Source organism: Paraphaeosphaeria sporulosa (genome assembly GCF_001642045.1).
Source record: "Paraphaeosphaeria sporulosa strain AP3s5-JAC2a unplaced genomic scaffold CC84scaffold_4, whole genome shotgun sequence".
NCBI classification, from domain to species: Eukaryota; Fungi; Ascomycota; class Dothideomycetes; order Pleosporales; family Didymosphaeriaceae; genus Paraphaeosphaeria; species Paraphaeosphaeria sporulosa.
The window spans coordinates 118,068-134,533 of record NW_017253363.1 but is presented as its reverse complement, the minus strand read 5'-3'; the positions used below and the strand labels follow the sequence as shown (position 1 = coordinate 134,533).

General features: G+C 53.1%; 3 protein-coding genes across 3 annotated transcripts; 2 read left to right on the top strand and 1 right to left on the bottom strand.

Annotated features, from left to right (window-relative positions):
- Positions 1 to 80: 80 nt before the first annotated feature.
- CC84DRAFT_1204337 (uncharacterized protein) lies at positions 81 to 1,720 on the bottom strand (the record flags this gene model as incomplete). The annotated part of the gene is made up of 3 exons (XM_018181896.1): positions 81 to 873; positions 966 to 1,514; positions 1,575 to 1,720. 3 exons carry the CDS (start codon positions 1,718 to 1,720, stop codon positions 81 to 83), a joined length of 1,488 nt encoding a protein of 495 aa, XP_018036949.1.
- Positions 1,721 to 2,877: 1,157 nt separating this feature from the next.
- Positions 2,878 to 4,494, top strand: CC84DRAFT_1241156 (uncharacterized protein; the record flags this gene model as incomplete). The annotated part of the gene is made up of 2 exons (XM_018184047.1): positions 2,878 to 3,124; positions 3,175 to 4,494. 2 exons carry the CDS (start codon positions 2,878 to 2,880, stop codon positions 4,461 to 4,463), a joined length of 1,536 nt encoding a protein of 511 aa, XP_018036948.1. The 3' UTR covers positions 4,464 to 4,494.
- Positions 4,495 to 5,932: 1,438 nt separating this feature from the next.
- On the top strand, positions 5,933 to 8,555 carry CC84DRAFT_1241154 (uncharacterized protein). Its single transcript, XM_018184046.1, has 3 exons — positions 5,933 to 6,142; positions 6,193 to 6,928; positions 6,979 to 8,555. Exons 1-3 carry the CDS (start codon positions 5,983 to 5,985, stop codon positions 8,543 to 8,545), a joined length of 2,463 nt encoding a protein of 820 aa, XP_018036947.1. The 5' UTR covers positions 5,933 to 5,982; the 3' UTR covers positions 8,546 to 8,555.
- The last annotated feature ends 7,911 nt before the right edge of the window (positions 8,556 to 16,466 follow it).

Genomic DNA, 16,466 nt, shown 5'->3' with positions numbered 1-16,466 from the left:
AATCTCTGTTTCCGTTCATGATCCAAGACTCCTGTTGCTTAGCTTCCAGAACTTCGCGTCATACCCCATCTCAAAGTAATTCACGGATGACCCCAGCTCCATTTGTTCTTGTATTTGCCACTGTCGTATCCCCAGCTCGTGTCGTCACGGCCATATCCACGTTCAGACCGAGACCCACCATATTTACCACCGTACGCACCAAGATATGCCTTCTTTGGGTCAGACTTCTTGTCGTCTCCGCCGCCGCCACGCATCCCGGGCCTGTTTAACTTGCCCGTCGCATTCTTAGACGTCGGGATGAACTTGACCAGCTCCGGCATTTTGCCGTCCCGCACGACCTTGTAGAAGCCGATGTCTATCGCTAGATTGGGGGCCATCAAGCGGACCTGCTGCAGATTAGGCAGCTTTTCGAGCACGGATGGCACTGGCAGCTTATGAAGGACCACGATCGACTTGATAGACTTGAGCTGCTGGGGCTGGAGACGGTCGTCATTCACGATGAAGTTAAATAGTGCGTTTCCAGAGTTGAAGTAGAAGTCGTTGAGAGCGTAGGGGAGCTTGTAAGTCTCGAGGTAGAGCTGACGACATACGCCGTTCAGCAGCGTCATACCCGTGGTATCGGGATTGCTGTGAAGGCGAATCGGGGTTCCGTGGAAGGGATTGCGCTGGACTTCGCAGGGGCGGGCAGGGTAGACGTTGCTGGTGTATTGGAAGTAGGGAGTGTACTTCTTCGTGCCATCGGCTGTTTTATCAACGAGGAAGGTGACGAAGCCGAACTCGATTGAGTTGCCGCCGAGCGCGTACTCGAAAACGCTACGACGGACGCTTGCGGGTAGACGCAAGAGCGGCGAGCTGGACTGGTTTGCTGACCATCTTAAGGGATTGTTAGTAGTTACAAATATGGATGCCCGGGTCCCAAGAGAAGCTAAAGCGGAGGCAGGGTAAACTTGAGGTCTTGCACTTACGCTTGCGCCTGCACTGAATTCCCTTTGATCCTAGCGCCACAGAATGTTCGTCGCGGTGGAGCAGTCTGGGGCGCAGTGTACTCGCGTCCACCGAAAATACGAGCAGAAGCTTCGGCTGCGGACTCGCTACCTCCGCGCATGGTAGCTTTCATGGCGCTTGAGCTATCCATCCTAGTGGTGTCCATGTCATCCGGGCTCAACTCAATGCTCTCAGAAAGCTGAATGCCACCTTCGCTGGATGAATCGTCGCTAATCAAAATGTGAGCTACATCACCCTTTTTTCCCTCGCGCCTCCGGCTCTTCAGTTGTGCAGAGATAGAGTTGATTGCTTTGTGCCCGCCTCGATAGAGGGACATGCTCCGTTGCTTCTGTGGTGCTTTTGTCTCCTGGGCTAGCTTGATGACGGACTCGAACGGATCCATTTCGCCGTTCGACAAGCTGGTCGGGCCACTGAAGCTCTTGGTGTTGCTATGGTTCGGCTTGCTGGGCGCATTCTTGAAGTTGACACTCTTCGGGCGACCGCCGCTGCTCATCACATCCGAGTGGTGCCTTCTTACAAAGTTAGTGTGAGTTCAGTCAGGCTAAGGTATACCACGTGCTCGTGCTTACATGGTGTTGGCTGGTGAGGGCGGTGTCGGCTTTCGGCGTTTATTGGCCTCGTAGCAGCTATTGTCAGGGTCGGAGGGAATAAGTGCGTCAGTGTCGGGTTTTACGATTGACATATTGTGTCGGTTGTAAGTGCGCTTAGGCGCCATGGGTGCGGAACAGAATGGTGGTAAAATTGCGCGTGTGGTGTCGAGCAAAATGCTTGAGCGCGCAGCTCCGTAAATTTGGCAAGGTATAGCTGCGGAAGTTACGCAGCGCTTTTGATGTGAAAGTTGCGGCGCTCGACGCGGCGACTTAAAGACACACTACGTCGGTTGCGGTGAAAGTGAAAATCAACGACCACGAGTTGTGGAATCAAACGTACGCAACAGTCTCGCGCTGTCGCTGTCGAAGTTACTGCGAGTAAGAGAAACGGCAGGTACGCGCTCGCACGTGACCAGCCCCGCCATGGTGCCACAAACAGCTGCCTCAGTCAACCTCGAGCAACCCAAGCATGTCATGCAGCAAGCACTGAAGTTCAACGTTCGACTATGCAATGAGGAAGCATCCTGGTCCCGAGACCAGTCTTCGTCTGTATCCTGCTAGCGGGTGTGAATGATGCATGAGCAACTTCAAGTATTCCTTCAGCTGCGTATAATAAGTCGTTGAAACATATCTAAGAACGACTGTAGTGTAGCAAACAGTCTTCAAAACGTGCTACGCAGCAAACTCCTCCCAGATTAGTCTCAATTGATCTCAGAAGGGTCACCAGTGACAGCATTTGGACAATGCTTTCGAGGCCTGTGTGATTGACAGCTGAGATCTAACGCTGTATCGTAGCGATGAAAGGCTCTCAAGCATGGCCCCAGGTGAGAATTGTAGAAGTATGGTCAGGCGCCCACAGATAGGCACATCTGAGCTCACAGACTCCGATCGCGTCGAGACAGCGGTCCAAATCTTATCATAAGTCGGCTCGCGGTTGTGGCACAGACCCCTGAATCCAACAATCAAGCCAGGTAGCGACGTTCGGTGAAGCAAAGTCGTAAACACAGCCTGCGTTGTACCACCAACCCTGTTGCCCCGAGGGAGGACCCCACGGAATCTGGGCCAACGGGAAGACCATGCTAAAATTGGATAACGTCAGACTTGCATAGTGAAAGGCAATCTGACCGCAGCGTTCAACCCACCCGTGCCAGCCCGAGGATACGCGACTCCCAGGTCGCCTTAGACTCTGACATTGATAACTAGGCTAAACTTTTGCAAGCGTGGCGATATCTCAAGTCGTCTGTACGAATTCTCAGGGAATATCGTGTTTTCCGAACCCACAATGGAAGCGAAGATTTCCCGGAAATCAGCAGTTGCCTCTTCTCCCGAAGTGGAAGGCGCGGCCCGGGCCCAAATACAGCAACTTCTCTACCAACCTTTCTCAAGTACTCTTGCACCAGACAGTATCATGAATGTAGTTGAGGAGAGCACGGTTGGTTTCGTCATTGGAGAGGTTGAGCTCGGTCACGTCAAGGAAGCGGTTGAGTTGCCGAAGCAGTGGGGAAACAGCTTCCTCCACAAATTACGGTGTGAGTCGTTGCTTCTGCATTTGCAAGGTTGGTTAGCTAACACTTCAAAGACGCCTGGGCCAGCTCGTACCGTAAAACTTTCGCGTTGATCTTCACGGTCAACCTCGCAGTCTTCGTTGCGCTCGTCGCGACCGCAGAAAATGGCCGGCCTAAACATCGCGATATCGGGACCGCGGCATCAGCGAACCTCGTGGCAGCGATTTTGTTCCGCCAGGAGAACTTTCTCAACATCCTGTATGAAGTCTTTGCACGAGCGCCTCACTCCTGGCCGCTGTGCATCCGGAAGCGACTCGCAAAGGTGTTCCACTATGGCGGCGTGCATTCCAGCTGTGGCGTTGCTGCTGTTATATGGTATATCCTGTACACCGTTGAAGCCACGATCCTTCTGATTGAAGACAAGAACGCGCATAGCGACATCCTGGCCAATATGGTTACATCTTGGGTCCTAGTCACCATGTTCATTGTAGTTCTCGTAGGCGCGCACCCGTCTTTCCGGAGAAGGTACCATGACTACTTTGAAGCATTTCATCGCTTCGCCGGATGGACAGCGCTGGTAAACTTCTGGGTCCACAATGTCTTCTCAGCTGCCATCACGGCGCGCGAGACCGGCAATACTACTGGCATGGCGCTGCTGGAGACACCCTCTTTCTGGACAATCCTGATCTCAACAGGTTGCACGCTCCTCTCCTGGTCGCGACTGCGGCTCCGTAAGGTATATCCGGAGAAACTCTCAAACCATGCCACGCGGCTGCATTTCCGCTATGCCGGTATGCCTTGTTTCTATGGCGTCAAACTCTCTGACCGCCCACTCCTGGAATGGCACGCATTCGCAACCATACCCGATGTCGACGAGGCAACAGGCACGACGACCGGTTTCAGCGTTGTCGTCAGCAATGCCGGCGACTGGACGAACAAGCAGATCATGGATTCCGGCGAGCGGAAACTCTGGATCCGTGGGAACCCTCTGCACGGGCTACTCTACACATCTCGTCTCTTCAAGAAGATCGTCCTTGTCGCCACAGGCTCCGGCATCGGCCCTTGTCTGAGTCTCATGCACGCCAATATCACTCCGACCCGAATATACTGGAGTACTCGTGATCCTCAGAAGAACTACGGTGACGCTGTAGTCCATGCGGTGAGGAAGGCCGACCCACGAGCTGTGATATGGAATACGAGTACTCAGGGCCGGGGTATAATGATACAAAGCGTGTACGAATTGGTGAAAGAGAGCGACGCCGAAGCTGTTTTCATCATCAGTAATCCCAAAGTAACGGATTTGGTCGTGTTCGGTATGCAAAGTCGCGGCGTTCCGGCGTATGGTGCGATATTCGACTCTTAGGATGATTGGTTTGAGCCTCTCCCTTTTTTTCTCGACACAAGTCGCACAATAATATAGAGCTGGATCTCGGAACCAAGAAAGGAGTTGGGTAAAGGAAAACGACGCAAACCGTCGCCAAAGGATTGGCAACGGCGGTTCTTTTGAACAAGCGATAGAAGAATACATACGTGTCGTGCGCGATTGCAAGAATTCTGCTTGATCATGACATGAATTGAGTCGATACCGATCGCTACAGGGGTGTGAGTGTCAGCTCTTGTTTTGTCGATCGCAGGACCAGAGCTATGTATGTCTAGATTCATGTTCCACAACGGTTGCAGGAGCTTTCCTACGATTGACAACTTCAAACTTGTGTAATTAGAAGTCGATTTCACGACGAACGCGCTGGAGTGAGATGTGCCAACTACAAGTGTCTGTGGGCCTAATCTAACTTCGCGTTGCTGGTGTTCATGCTCACGAGCGAGGCCAGCTTCCAGGATGGGGGCTCGTTTTTGTCCGGCACGCGGGTGCTCTCTTTTCCGACAATCGCCCATCAGACACAGGATCGTCAGTCCTACCCTGCCTTTCCACGTGCCGGCCTTCCCAGCGGTGGTACCTGTCTTCGCGCTCCCTCTACCTCTTGGGCGCCGAGTGGTGCGAACAACAAGGTGCCTCGGCGTGAATATCGCGCAGTTTCCCCCACACGGGCGTTGTTCATGACGACACTGGGGTAGCGCATCGGGAGCATCTCTCAATCCGGGCCGGGCTTGCCTCCAACGGGATATCTCCGCAAAGTTGGAGCCGCCAAGCGGCAGCCTAAGAAAATTCCTCAGCACTACGAGAGCGGCGAGTCCTCATTTCGCAGCCCGAGCGGCCTCGTTACGATGTACCGGTCAAGTGCCGGTTGTGGGTCCTTGCCGTGATCTCAACCTCTGGGAGCTGTTGGGGCCGGGGCCGGGGTGCCAAGCTCGGAATTTGGAGCGCGCGTCTGTCAGTCGAAGCCAAGATCCCCGCTTGAATGATTCATGTTGCAGACTGGGGGACGTGGAGTGCGTGTGGGTGAGAGCGGAGTACGAGAGGCGGTGGTACATACTGACAGCACGTCAGCACGCCTTTCACGGTTCAAAGTCCAGTCAAGAGGCTGTCTGGAACACAAACGGTGTCTCAAAGGATGTTCGCTACTCCGCATTCAGGATTCACGCCAGATCAGCCACCCGCCGGAGTATCCCACGGACGAGTCGTGAGGCGCAAACAAGAGCAAGCTACTCACATACTACGTGAGCCCAGCCACCCTAGCGCTCTCCATCCCGCCCTCCAACGCCCGGGATGACGAAGCTAGCTCCACGCGGAGCCTCTGCAGGCCTCCACACTGGACGCCAACGGGTAAACTTCGGTATGCGCACAGCTTGCTATTGATGCGGATGCGGATGTGGATGCGGTACTTTGCCGGCAAATGGGCGAAGTGATCAGGACGTTTGTATAAGAAGTGGCTTCCGGAAGCCATTGGGAATCCTCAAGGCAGTCCTGCTTGATTCTCAGAACCATGGCGACTCTTCTCTCTGCCTTGCTTGCGAGCTCAGCCCTAGTCAGTGCTCAAGACTTCAGCGGCGGTGCCAGATCGGAAGATGCATTTTCATATGTGCAGCCACTCGACACAGTCATTCTGGACGAGTACAATTCATCGCCCGCCGTCTACCCTTCTCGTACGATTATCTTCCACTGCTTCGAAGATAATTTTGCTGATGTCCAACAGCTAATGCTACCGGAGCTGGTGGCTGGGAGGACGCCCTTCAGAGGGCCAAGGAGTTCGTCGCTCAGCTTACTGTCGACGAGAAATCCTACATGGTCTCGGGTCAACCCGGTCCCTGTGTTGGCAACATTGCCCCCATTCCTCGTCTTGACTTCCCTGGCCTCTGTCTTCACGACGGCCCATTGGCTATCCGAGTAGCGGACTACGCCAGCGTCTTCTCTGCTGGTGTCTCTGCTGGAGCATCATGGGACAAGGAACTCATGTACGAGCGCGGGTATGCCATGGGTGAAGAGTTCAGAGCCAAAGGCGCTCACGTTGCGCTGCAGCCTGTCGCTGGTCCCCTTGGCCGCTCGGGCTATGCTGGCCGCAACTGGGAAGGTTCTGCTGCCGACCCTTACCTCGCGGGTGTCTTCATGAAGGAGACCATCCTGGGTACTCAAGATGCTGGTGTTCAGGCTTGCGCGAAGCATTACATCGGAAACGAGCAAGAGACTCAGCGCAACCCCGTTTTCGACCCCAATGGTACTACCACGGATACTATTTCTGCGGCTATTTCTTCCAATATCGACGACCGCACCATGCACGAGATCTACCTCTGGCCGTTTGCAGATGCAGCACATGCCAAGGTTGCGTCTTTCATGTGCTCGTACACCAGGATTAACGGTAGCTACGGCTGCCAGAACTCCAAGGCTTTGAATGGCCTGCTCAAGGAGGAGCTTGGTTTCCAGGGATACGTTATGTGAGTATGCGCGTCGATCATACAGTTCTCATTTGCTGACTGCTTACTAGGTCCGATTGGGGAGCTACCCATGCTGGTGTCGCATCCATCGAAGCTGGCCAGGATATGGACATGCCTGGTGGCCTTGGAGCCTACGGTACTGCTTTCGCTGCGGATATCCCGGGCCGCATGCCCTCCTTCTTCGGCGGCAACATCACCCTCGCCGTCAACAACGGCTCTTTGGCTGAATCCCGTGTTGACGACATGATCGTTCGTATTATGACTCCTTTCTACGCTCTCGGCCAGGACAAGGACTTCCCGACTGTCGACCCCTCCTCCGCCGAGCTGAACACTTTCTCCCCCATAAGCACCTGGAAGATTGACTGGAACCTCACTGGCCCATCTAGCCGTGACGTTCGTGGCGACCATGCGAAGCTCATCCGAAAGCATGGCGCAGCCGGTACTGTTCTGCTCAAGAACGTCGACGGAGCCCTTCCCCTCAAGGCCCCCAAGAACATTGCTGTCTTCGGTAACGACGCTGCCGAGCCCACCAAGGGTCAGCTCAACCAGCAGAACTTCGAGTACGGCACTCTTGTTGCCGGTGGTGGTTCCGGCACTGGCCAGCTCACCTACGTCGTGACTCCCCTCCGTGCCATCCAGGACCGTGCCAAGAAGGACAATGCGAAGATCGTGCAGTACTGGCTCAACAACACGCTCATCGCCAACACTGACATCGACACCCTTCTCATCCCCGACCGCCCTGAAGTCTGTATCGTCATGCTCAAGACCTGGGCCGAGGAAGCTGCCGACCGCGCCTCCCTCCATGTGGACTGGAACGGCGACGCCGTCGTCGAGTCCGTTGCCTCCAAGTGCAACAATACCATCGTCGTCACCCACTCGTCCGGCATCAACGTGCTTCCCTGGGCCGACCACGAGAACGTGACCGCCATCGTCGCCGCGCACTTCCCCGGCGAGGAATCAGGCAACTCGCTCGTCGACATCCTCTACGGTGACGTTAACCCCTCAGGCCACCTGCCCTACACCATCGCTCTCAACGGCACCGACTATAACGCGCCGCCCACCACCGCCATCAACACTACCGGCTACTACGACTGGCAATCCTGGTTCGACGAGAAGCTCGAGATCGACTACCGCTACTTCGACGCGCACAACATCTCTGTGCGCTACGAGTTCGGCTTCGGTCTCTCCTACACCACCTTCGGCTACGCCTCCCTCGCCGCCGAGCCCCTCTCCTCCAATATCTCCGCGCTCCCCACGCCCCAGCCCGTCCAGCCTGGTGGCAACCCCGACCTATTCGCCCCGGTGTACAACGTCTCCGTCGCTGTCTCCAACACAGGCAAGGTCGCCGGCCACGCCGTGCCGCAGCTGTACCTTGGTCTTCCGTCGTCCGCACCGGCTGGCACGCCGCCCAAGCAGCTGCGTGGCTTCGAGAAGGTGTGGCTCCAGCCTAATGAGACCAAGACCGTCTCTTTCCAGCTTATGCGCAGGGATGTGAGCTACTGGGATATCGTGCAGCAGGAGTGGGTTATTCCCAGTGGAGAGTTTAGCGTTATGGTGGGCGAGAGCTCGAGGATTATCAAGGCTCAGAAGGGTGTTAATGTGCTCGGATCGTACTAGATATGGGTGGAAAATATGGTATGATGATGATATCCACGAATGGCATGAGATACTAGATAAAGTGTAATATTCTTGTTCATGACACTGTCTTCTTACATTGGTACGTGAGTGATGCGGTGGTTTGAGATGGCATTGACGACGGCAGCGCATGACTCACGCGAACTCGAACGAATTTAAACCTTTGAAATGATCGGCGAGTGCCGCAAGCCCTTTCGAGGGTATTGCACCACAAAATCCACTAGTGGGCTAGGTATCTATTTCCCGGCAGTCCACTGTGCTCAGGCATGGTAGTAGCACACTAGATCTGGATTCTTTGACTTGTCCATTTTGATGATTTAAACGCATGATCATGATCGCCCTGTTGCTGCGCCATTCTAAGCACATCGAGCCGATTCTTTCTCATCCGATTGGTCAGTTTTCATGCTTGTGATTGGTCACCACAACTCCTTCCTTTCACACATCCTATCGCATGAATTGGACTTAAGATCAAGGTCTCGGACCTACTTGCCACTGCGCCGGCTAATTGAGGTATGAAATCCACTACTCGCGTACCGAGATAGGCGTTGAAGGGCCATGGCTCAGCCCTGAGAATGTGGCCATTCACACTGTAATAGGGCTTGTGGCTGCATTTGCAGCAAGGGCAGCGACGTCCAAATTGAATGCCGAACAATGCAGCGCGGCAGAAGCCTTGAGTTTATTAAATGCGTTATGCTCTTGTCCTCGGACGTCGGGCTTCGCGTCACAAGTATAATGATCGCACCTTTTAGTAGTCTGACGAGGTGAAAATCATCGCCATGGGAGCAGAGGTCGTCATGCAATCTACTAGTCACTTTTAATGAGCCTTTACCGCGGGTCTAAGTTTGTAAGTCATGTATTCTGCACCTGGATGTTTTACCCGCGTTGAAGGTCTCGGCTCCTGATGTCCATCTCAGTGTGAGACTGTGTGCTGTTGTCGGTACATGTGTGTTTCACTCGTAGCGCTTCGTATCCTTCGGAGCCTTTTGTGGTGAAAGTGTGGGTGTACGACGAGGATGTGAGTTCAATGACCGCTTGCTTCTTGTTCTGAGGCATGGCCGCTTTAGATACAGTAATTCATTTCACGCTGACCCAATGCGCTTTCATTGCTACTCGTCAACTATACGTGCATGAAATACTGTGAGGTTGATGCGCACACTTGTGGACTATTGAGGCCTCGGGTCTCGAGGTGTCATGGTTCATTTCTTACTCCATTTGCGTTTTTCATCCTCGTGATTACGAATGTGTACATACATGCAATCTTTTGAGGTATTTTTTAAGATTCCCTATTTGAAAGTATTCTCACCCAAGGCCTGATGCTCTTACTACATGGCCTCACAAGTTCATCATGCACATGTGCGATCGGCTGACTCGGACATCGAGCTACGCTGGAGCTTGTGAAATGTCACTTGAAGGTCGAGAGGTCAATGAAGCAAGATCTTATGCCTGACTCTGCGGTTATCTGCGGTTATCTGCGGTCCCGAGGGGTGTTGTTGAGGTAGCATTGGTAGCGGCAGCGGGGGCATAACTCCTAGCGCCTCAAGCAACAGACTGAGTTGCCTCAAAACCGCCTCCTAATTGTGTTGATACCCATGAGCCTAGCAAAAAACAGGTAGTTCCACGCCCGCTGGAGGACTACCAGATTGATATCGCTGCACAGGCTCATAGTAACCAGCGTACGTGGGGCAATCGCAGGATGCACTATATAGCAGCCCAATGCCCCGCTCCTGTGCCTTCCTGAAGTGTTTGAGTAGCTCTGTTGATGCGGATCTCCTGTTCGTTGCCCCATCAACCCCTGATCGAGCTTTGAGACGGCCGTTTCGCACATAACCCGAAGAATATCTCCGCCTCGACCACGGCAGCCACCTTCCGAAGCCTCCATCTCGACACTCCCACGACCAAGGTTTGCCTGTGATTCTTCTACGATTGGCGCCAGCTGTCATTACAGCCGTGTAAAATACTCCTCGTACGCGATCTGTTCAGCTTTCCAAGCTTACGCCCACCCACAACAGTTCCCATGCACGCGATTTCCTCCGATAGTGTCCACCCCAAGCGTTGAGCGCAGATATCTAAGTGTAATTATCTGCTTTCAAGCACGAATATTCTGCATACGCATTGCTCCCCGCCAGTTGCCTTTGCTTTCCGTGGGCGTAGCATTCGCTTCCCAAATATCTGCTTCGAACTTGCGAGAGTCCGCCATTCTTCCCTCGCGCACAGCTAATTCAAATCTTCTGGCGCGGCGAAAGATTTCTGTCTCTCGGTGGTATTCCTCACCATCGGACGTCCAGGATGTTAGCGCAGGTTCGTGGCCCCCAAGACGTGCACTTCACAGGTCTGCGCTTAAGAAGAGTTGATCAGACTCATGACTTCTCTACGTCCGTGATTCCTACATCTGACGAACATAACCAGATTACGTGAAGTGTAAGGCCCGATTAGTCGTCGACTGGCGCATGTGACTGACGAGGTCCACACAGGAACCAACGATGAATTTCAAGGACTATCGAAAGGGTTTAAAGACCATTTCGCCAGACCATAACGCGTCCGGGAAGTCAGTCTTCTATCTTTCCTAAGAAATCAAGTCTCTGGGTTTCACCGATACTACATCTGGTATATGCAGGGATCCGGAATATTTCATCGCTGTCCGTGACTGGGACTTGCCTACCACTCTTCAAATTTCTCCGCACTTCGAAGGCTTTTCTTCTTTCATTGCTTACGTAGGGCTACGACTTCGAATCTCTCGAATTTTCAGTCTCTGAAAAACTTTGCCTTCTCAACGTTAGCTACTCTGACCACACGACACTCGGCTTTTCCCAACCAGCTCCTAGACATTGAGACATACCAGCTTTATGTGTATGCGATGCTTCTCGGGAACACAGTCGAATTTCAAAATACTCTAGTTGATCACTCTCGCCGTAGAGGGAACTGGAGGTTGGAACGTTGCAGAGGGTCCAATATCCGTGGCGGAAAGGAGCGACGCTTTCACCGGCATGATGGACCAGGCGAATGGCTATGAATCTAGGTCATTCACTCCCTATTCATCGGCACGAGTCCACAATTGCCTAACATCGCGACTCAGATGATTATGTACACGGCTAAGGCAGGAGGACCAAATTACGCGAAAGGCCTACTCCTGTCGCTTCCGTAGCATGTTGCATGCCCGCAAGCAATCAGACGACTTGCATCGTCAAACATGTGTACGGGGCTACTAAAGAGCTACTTCGTGGCTGGCGATGGTCGCTCTTTCATCGATGCCTCGCGAAAACGGGTCCATGCGAGTGTACGGGGGTTTTTTTTACGCTGTCACCCGTCTAGTACTGTAGCTGCGTCTTAGGCATATGCTGATACCCACTCGTGCTCTATTTAGCGTTATCGACCCTGGTAGCGTCTCGTGTCGACTATTCTATTCGGCCGTTCGCAGTTGTCTGCCAAAGGTCTCGGGACTTTTGGTCGGGTGTATCTTCCCTCCCGCAATCGTGCTCCACTCCCAAACGCCACCTCATCGAAAATATTCTGCTCCGCATTCAATTTGATTAAGTATAATAATTGAAGAAGTGAAGGTACGTATCTTTGCATTTCGCGAGTTTGGGTACAAGAACAGCCTACTGACCTCCCTGGCAGGTCGATATTTAGATCTTGTGGACGCGCTTGCAAGCGCACCTGTGCTCTATGGCAGGCCTTACCAACGGGCAATTGTCGAAACACCCTCATCAGACACTCGAGATGTTCCTAGACAAAACATCGGGCCAAAGTCCACTCAGCTACTTCTGATGGCGCGGGAACGCACTGCGGCATCTCAAAGACTAACTAAAACTATCGCACCCGTCCCAAGGGGCGAGATCTATCTACAGACTCTGGAAGTCCCATCAAGAGCTTGGAGTGACGACAAAACAGGGGAGATGAGGTTCACGATGACCCTCGTTTGCAGATGGGTTGGCACATGCTGACGACGAGCGGCTATGCCTGCACCAATCGGCGGGATCTAGTCGGCGAACTCTTCATCGGCGAAGATCCGTAAGTTCGTTTCATATTCTTCGAGACCAGCGATACCCTGTGCTCCAAACGCTTTGTGCATCCGGTTCTGGGAAGGCAAGTTCGGCCGGCTAGCGCGACCACGGCGATCTGACCTTTTTGAGGTCGTTACAACAGCACAACCCCTGACGCGCTAGGCATCTGTTGTTTGATGTCTGTGATATTCCCGCGATACGTTGTTCGAGCGGAATATGACGGCTGGCCATCACATCCCATCGTTGCTTTGGGTGCGGTCGAGGACCTGCTCGTTGAAGACGCCTAGAACGAATCGGTCTCGCTAGAGTGTCGGGATACCGACCAACCTCCATTTGCAAAAACTTCGTGTGAGGCGTTGTTACTTCTTCAGCTCCGTAGACATCCGCCGTGATGGCTTGCGCAATGGCGTCGACCCGAAATGCGACTTCGCTTCCTAAGGTTGCCGAACAGTTCTACTCGACCTCAGCCGCAGCAAGTATGAGAATGCGTGTTGTTGAGCCGTCCGCGAGGCCCATATCCGGCCTTGCTCCGCTGTTGGGTCGTTCAGCACTTCTTATTTCCTGCGGCTCCCAAGTGCTCCCCGACGGCACGGAGAGATACGAAGGTGAGAAAATTCTATCAGGCTGCAGCGCCAGAGGCGAGAACACTAGGACAATGCAAAGGTATCACTACCGCGATGGAGCCCTCGCGCATGTTATATACCACATTGCGCTTGTCGTTCGAAACGCCTGTTCTCAGGGACCGTAGGACCTATCCGAAGTATCTGCAACGTTTCGAGGTTGCTCCGGCATGATTAAATCGTTCGTGGGCCCCTCCCAGGTCACGAAGACCAAATCTCGATGGCCCACGCGACGACTGGGATACGCAGATTGGCATACCGCGTAAGCACTTGTCGCGCTGCTTCGTTACGCAATCACATTCGGCCCGTCTCGAAGGTCGACGCGTAGTTCTCGAGATCGACATTAGAAGCCAAGTGTATCCGCTGCATTGGAAATCTTCAATATTGGAGATCCGCGACACTCCTACATCCGCTGATCGTGAAGTTCGTTACCCGGGGAATGGCAAGCGAGTGCCGCTGAAGCGATTTATGGACGAACACACACGTTTGCGGGGCACGCTATTGATGAAGATGGGGCCCGTCGTCGCCATATCGCTATAGTTAAATGCCTCAGACGGCAGATTTGATTGCTTATCATGGTCTCGTAATCATTTGTGAGACCGGAGAGAGACTATAGGCTGCACTCTGCAGGGGCCAGAGATGGGATCTGGTCCTAGGTGTGTGGCAGAGGGCGGCAGTGCAACTATGGAAAGGGATGATGCGTTTGTTTCCTGTTTGATGCGCAATTGCGGAAGATTTCTTCACGTGGCGAGACCAAGTACGCTATGTCCAACGCACGGTGCGTCTCAAGATGTAGGGGCTCTAACGACATGGAAGGTCCCCTGGAGGTTTTGAGGTAGGGGTCATTCATCCGATGTTCGAAGACGTGTCGGCACGTGGTTTAGGGGACGTCTAAGCTGAAGGTCGCCGACCTGCGTGTACAACGCAGTTCGATCGACGAGTCTAGGCCCTCATCTGGTTACAACACATTCAGAGCGCCTTTCACAGACGTTCCACATGTCAAAGGGCGTATGATGTTATTACTGCACACACAGGCTTTGTTCAAACGCTTATGCTGGACAATAAAAATTCTCGAGGGTATATCATCGCGACAAGATTCAATGAGGGTGGTGCACGTGGGCACAACCCTGCGCTACTTGCCCTATGAATTGATTCGAAAAGGACCCTCTGGCACCCTGACATCGTTGCCATGCCATTGGCTGGAAGTCATGGTCGTCTTACCAACATTGATTGAAGCATCAATGTGTGGACAGTATAGCATGGAGCAGGAAGCAAAGCAGTTGAGAAGATCCTAAGACCGACGCTAAGTTTGTCCTGAACCGCCCCTTCTGACACCATATGCAACATTATCAAGACTGCTGTTCGAGATCTCAGGTGATGTTCGAATTATTCATAGCGTCAGCTGTGCGTCTTGGGCCGAGGACTGGACGATATAGCCTCCAGTTCGTTTGAGGTTGTCTCTCGAATTCCGATGAGTTGACTCACCGCCGACCCAGGATCTGGATTTCGCTGTGCTCGAAATCATCGAGATCTGACAGAAAAGGTTGACGATGCCAGCACAGCACGAAGAATTACTAATTAAATTGCTCTAGTAGAAAAATTGGCAGAGAAGGAGAAAAGGTCGCAACAATCGCAATTCTCCGCTTGGTGGTTTCCCATCACTCGTCTTCGTGCGGGACAAGGGTATTGTTTTCCAATCAGAGGTACTGAATCGTATTCGACAATGGTCTTTTCCAAACCGCATCTTAAGCCATGATCTTCCCTGTTCGTACATGATCGCTGACTCGTGTCCTTCAACTTTCGGCAACCCCCGAAATTTACCATGTATGCGTTACAGCCGGAAAACTACAGGCACGACAAACTCGAGGGATACTTCTGATGCTTACCGTGGCACCAAACTCCGAAGACCTCGCAATTGACTATTGTTCCTGCTGGCTCTCGTGCTTGCACCGCGAGTAGTTCAGTAGTAGATGTCGAAAGACCACCAGCAGTTGCAGCGCCGGATGAGCGATGAAATTGCATCAAGCAGAATGTGTCATCGCCAGCCATGAACCCTGTTTCAAACGAATACCTTAGCTCGCTAAATAAGCGTTAGCGGGCTTGGTCCCCCCTCACCCAGTTCGTGCACATCGGATAGCTTTTTTGCCATCGGCCCGTGTTTGGCGATCCTGTGGCGATGCAACGAAATCTACTCAGGCACCGATCCCGAGAATTATGAAACGCGGCCGTCGCCGTAAGATGTGCGTGCGAAGTGGCAAGCAGTCAATTTGAAATTTATTGTGGCGGAAGCTCTCTGTACACGGAAACTTTGGCGCTGTTACGTTCTCTGGGCTCTCGATCCTGTACACGGCTAATCCCAACGTATATGTGAATGTCCATATTTTCAGCTTGTAATGTTTGGGCAGCGTTCACCACGATCTTCCAAGCTCCTGGGATCCTAGCTTCCCCTGCGCACAAGGATCGTCGACCGGCTTATCTGACATCCTGCCGTTCGAGGTAAGGTCTGTCTGCGGCAAAACACTACAGCACAAGGACAGGTGAGGATCGTAAGGACAAAGACGTGGACTACATGCCACGAAAGGGATGATGCCGTTAATGTTGCTGCTGTCAATCCCACCTGACAAGGAGAAGCCTTACAATGGACGACTCGCTTCAATTTCCAGGGATTCGATTTTTCGGAAGCTAGGCCGATCGTTGATCCGCGACACGTGACGCCACAGTGACATGCTCAAACACCTTCTCCATGTCGCTACTCAGGATGCCTTGTGACTTTGTCGTAACCAGGCCTCCTTCACTAAAGCGTATTTCTCGCTCGCTCTTTCCGATCTACCCAGCGATGCCTTTCGTAGCCTCATCACCAGCGTGACATCAATCGCATCCATCGGTCCGAAAGCGCAAGCTCCAACGCTCAGGCTCCACCTCCCTTCTAGGCGACGCTCGGACTGCCCAAGATGTCAAAAAGGACGGGTCAAACTCGGCAGCTAGTCCTGTCAGTTCGCAGGGATAACGCAAATTCTGCTCTGTTTATCAAGCTCAAGCGCAACACCTGCCAGACCGGACGCCGCGTTCCGTGGGGAGACAGAACCCTACTACAATATTGGTTCGTACCTGTGCAACCTGCAAGGCATTACCTAGGGGTTTTCAAGGGTTACTTTTGCCACTCTACCTCTTTGAGACCTAGAAATCTGAAGGGGCCTAGCGACTCGCGGAACTTGCATACGTGGGTCCGCGGCAATGCAACTACAATCGTTCTGGCACCCGGCAGCCATGTGTAATTCTATC

Bases quoted from the DNA above. Each gene is read 5' to 3' on its own strand.
- CC84DRAFT_1241154 (XM_018184046.1), top strand. From the start codon at position 5,983: ATGGCGACTCTTCTCTCTGCCTTGCTTGCGAGCTCAGCCCTAGTCAGT. The intron at 6,143-6,192 runs GTACGATTATCT...GATGTCCAACAG, and splicing joins GCCCGCCGTCTACCCTTCTC to CTAATGCTACCGGAGCTGGT. The intron at 6,929-6,978 runs GTGAGTATGCGC...ACTGCTTACTAG, and splicing joins GGTTTCCAGGGATACGTTAT to GTCCGATTGGGGAGCTACCC.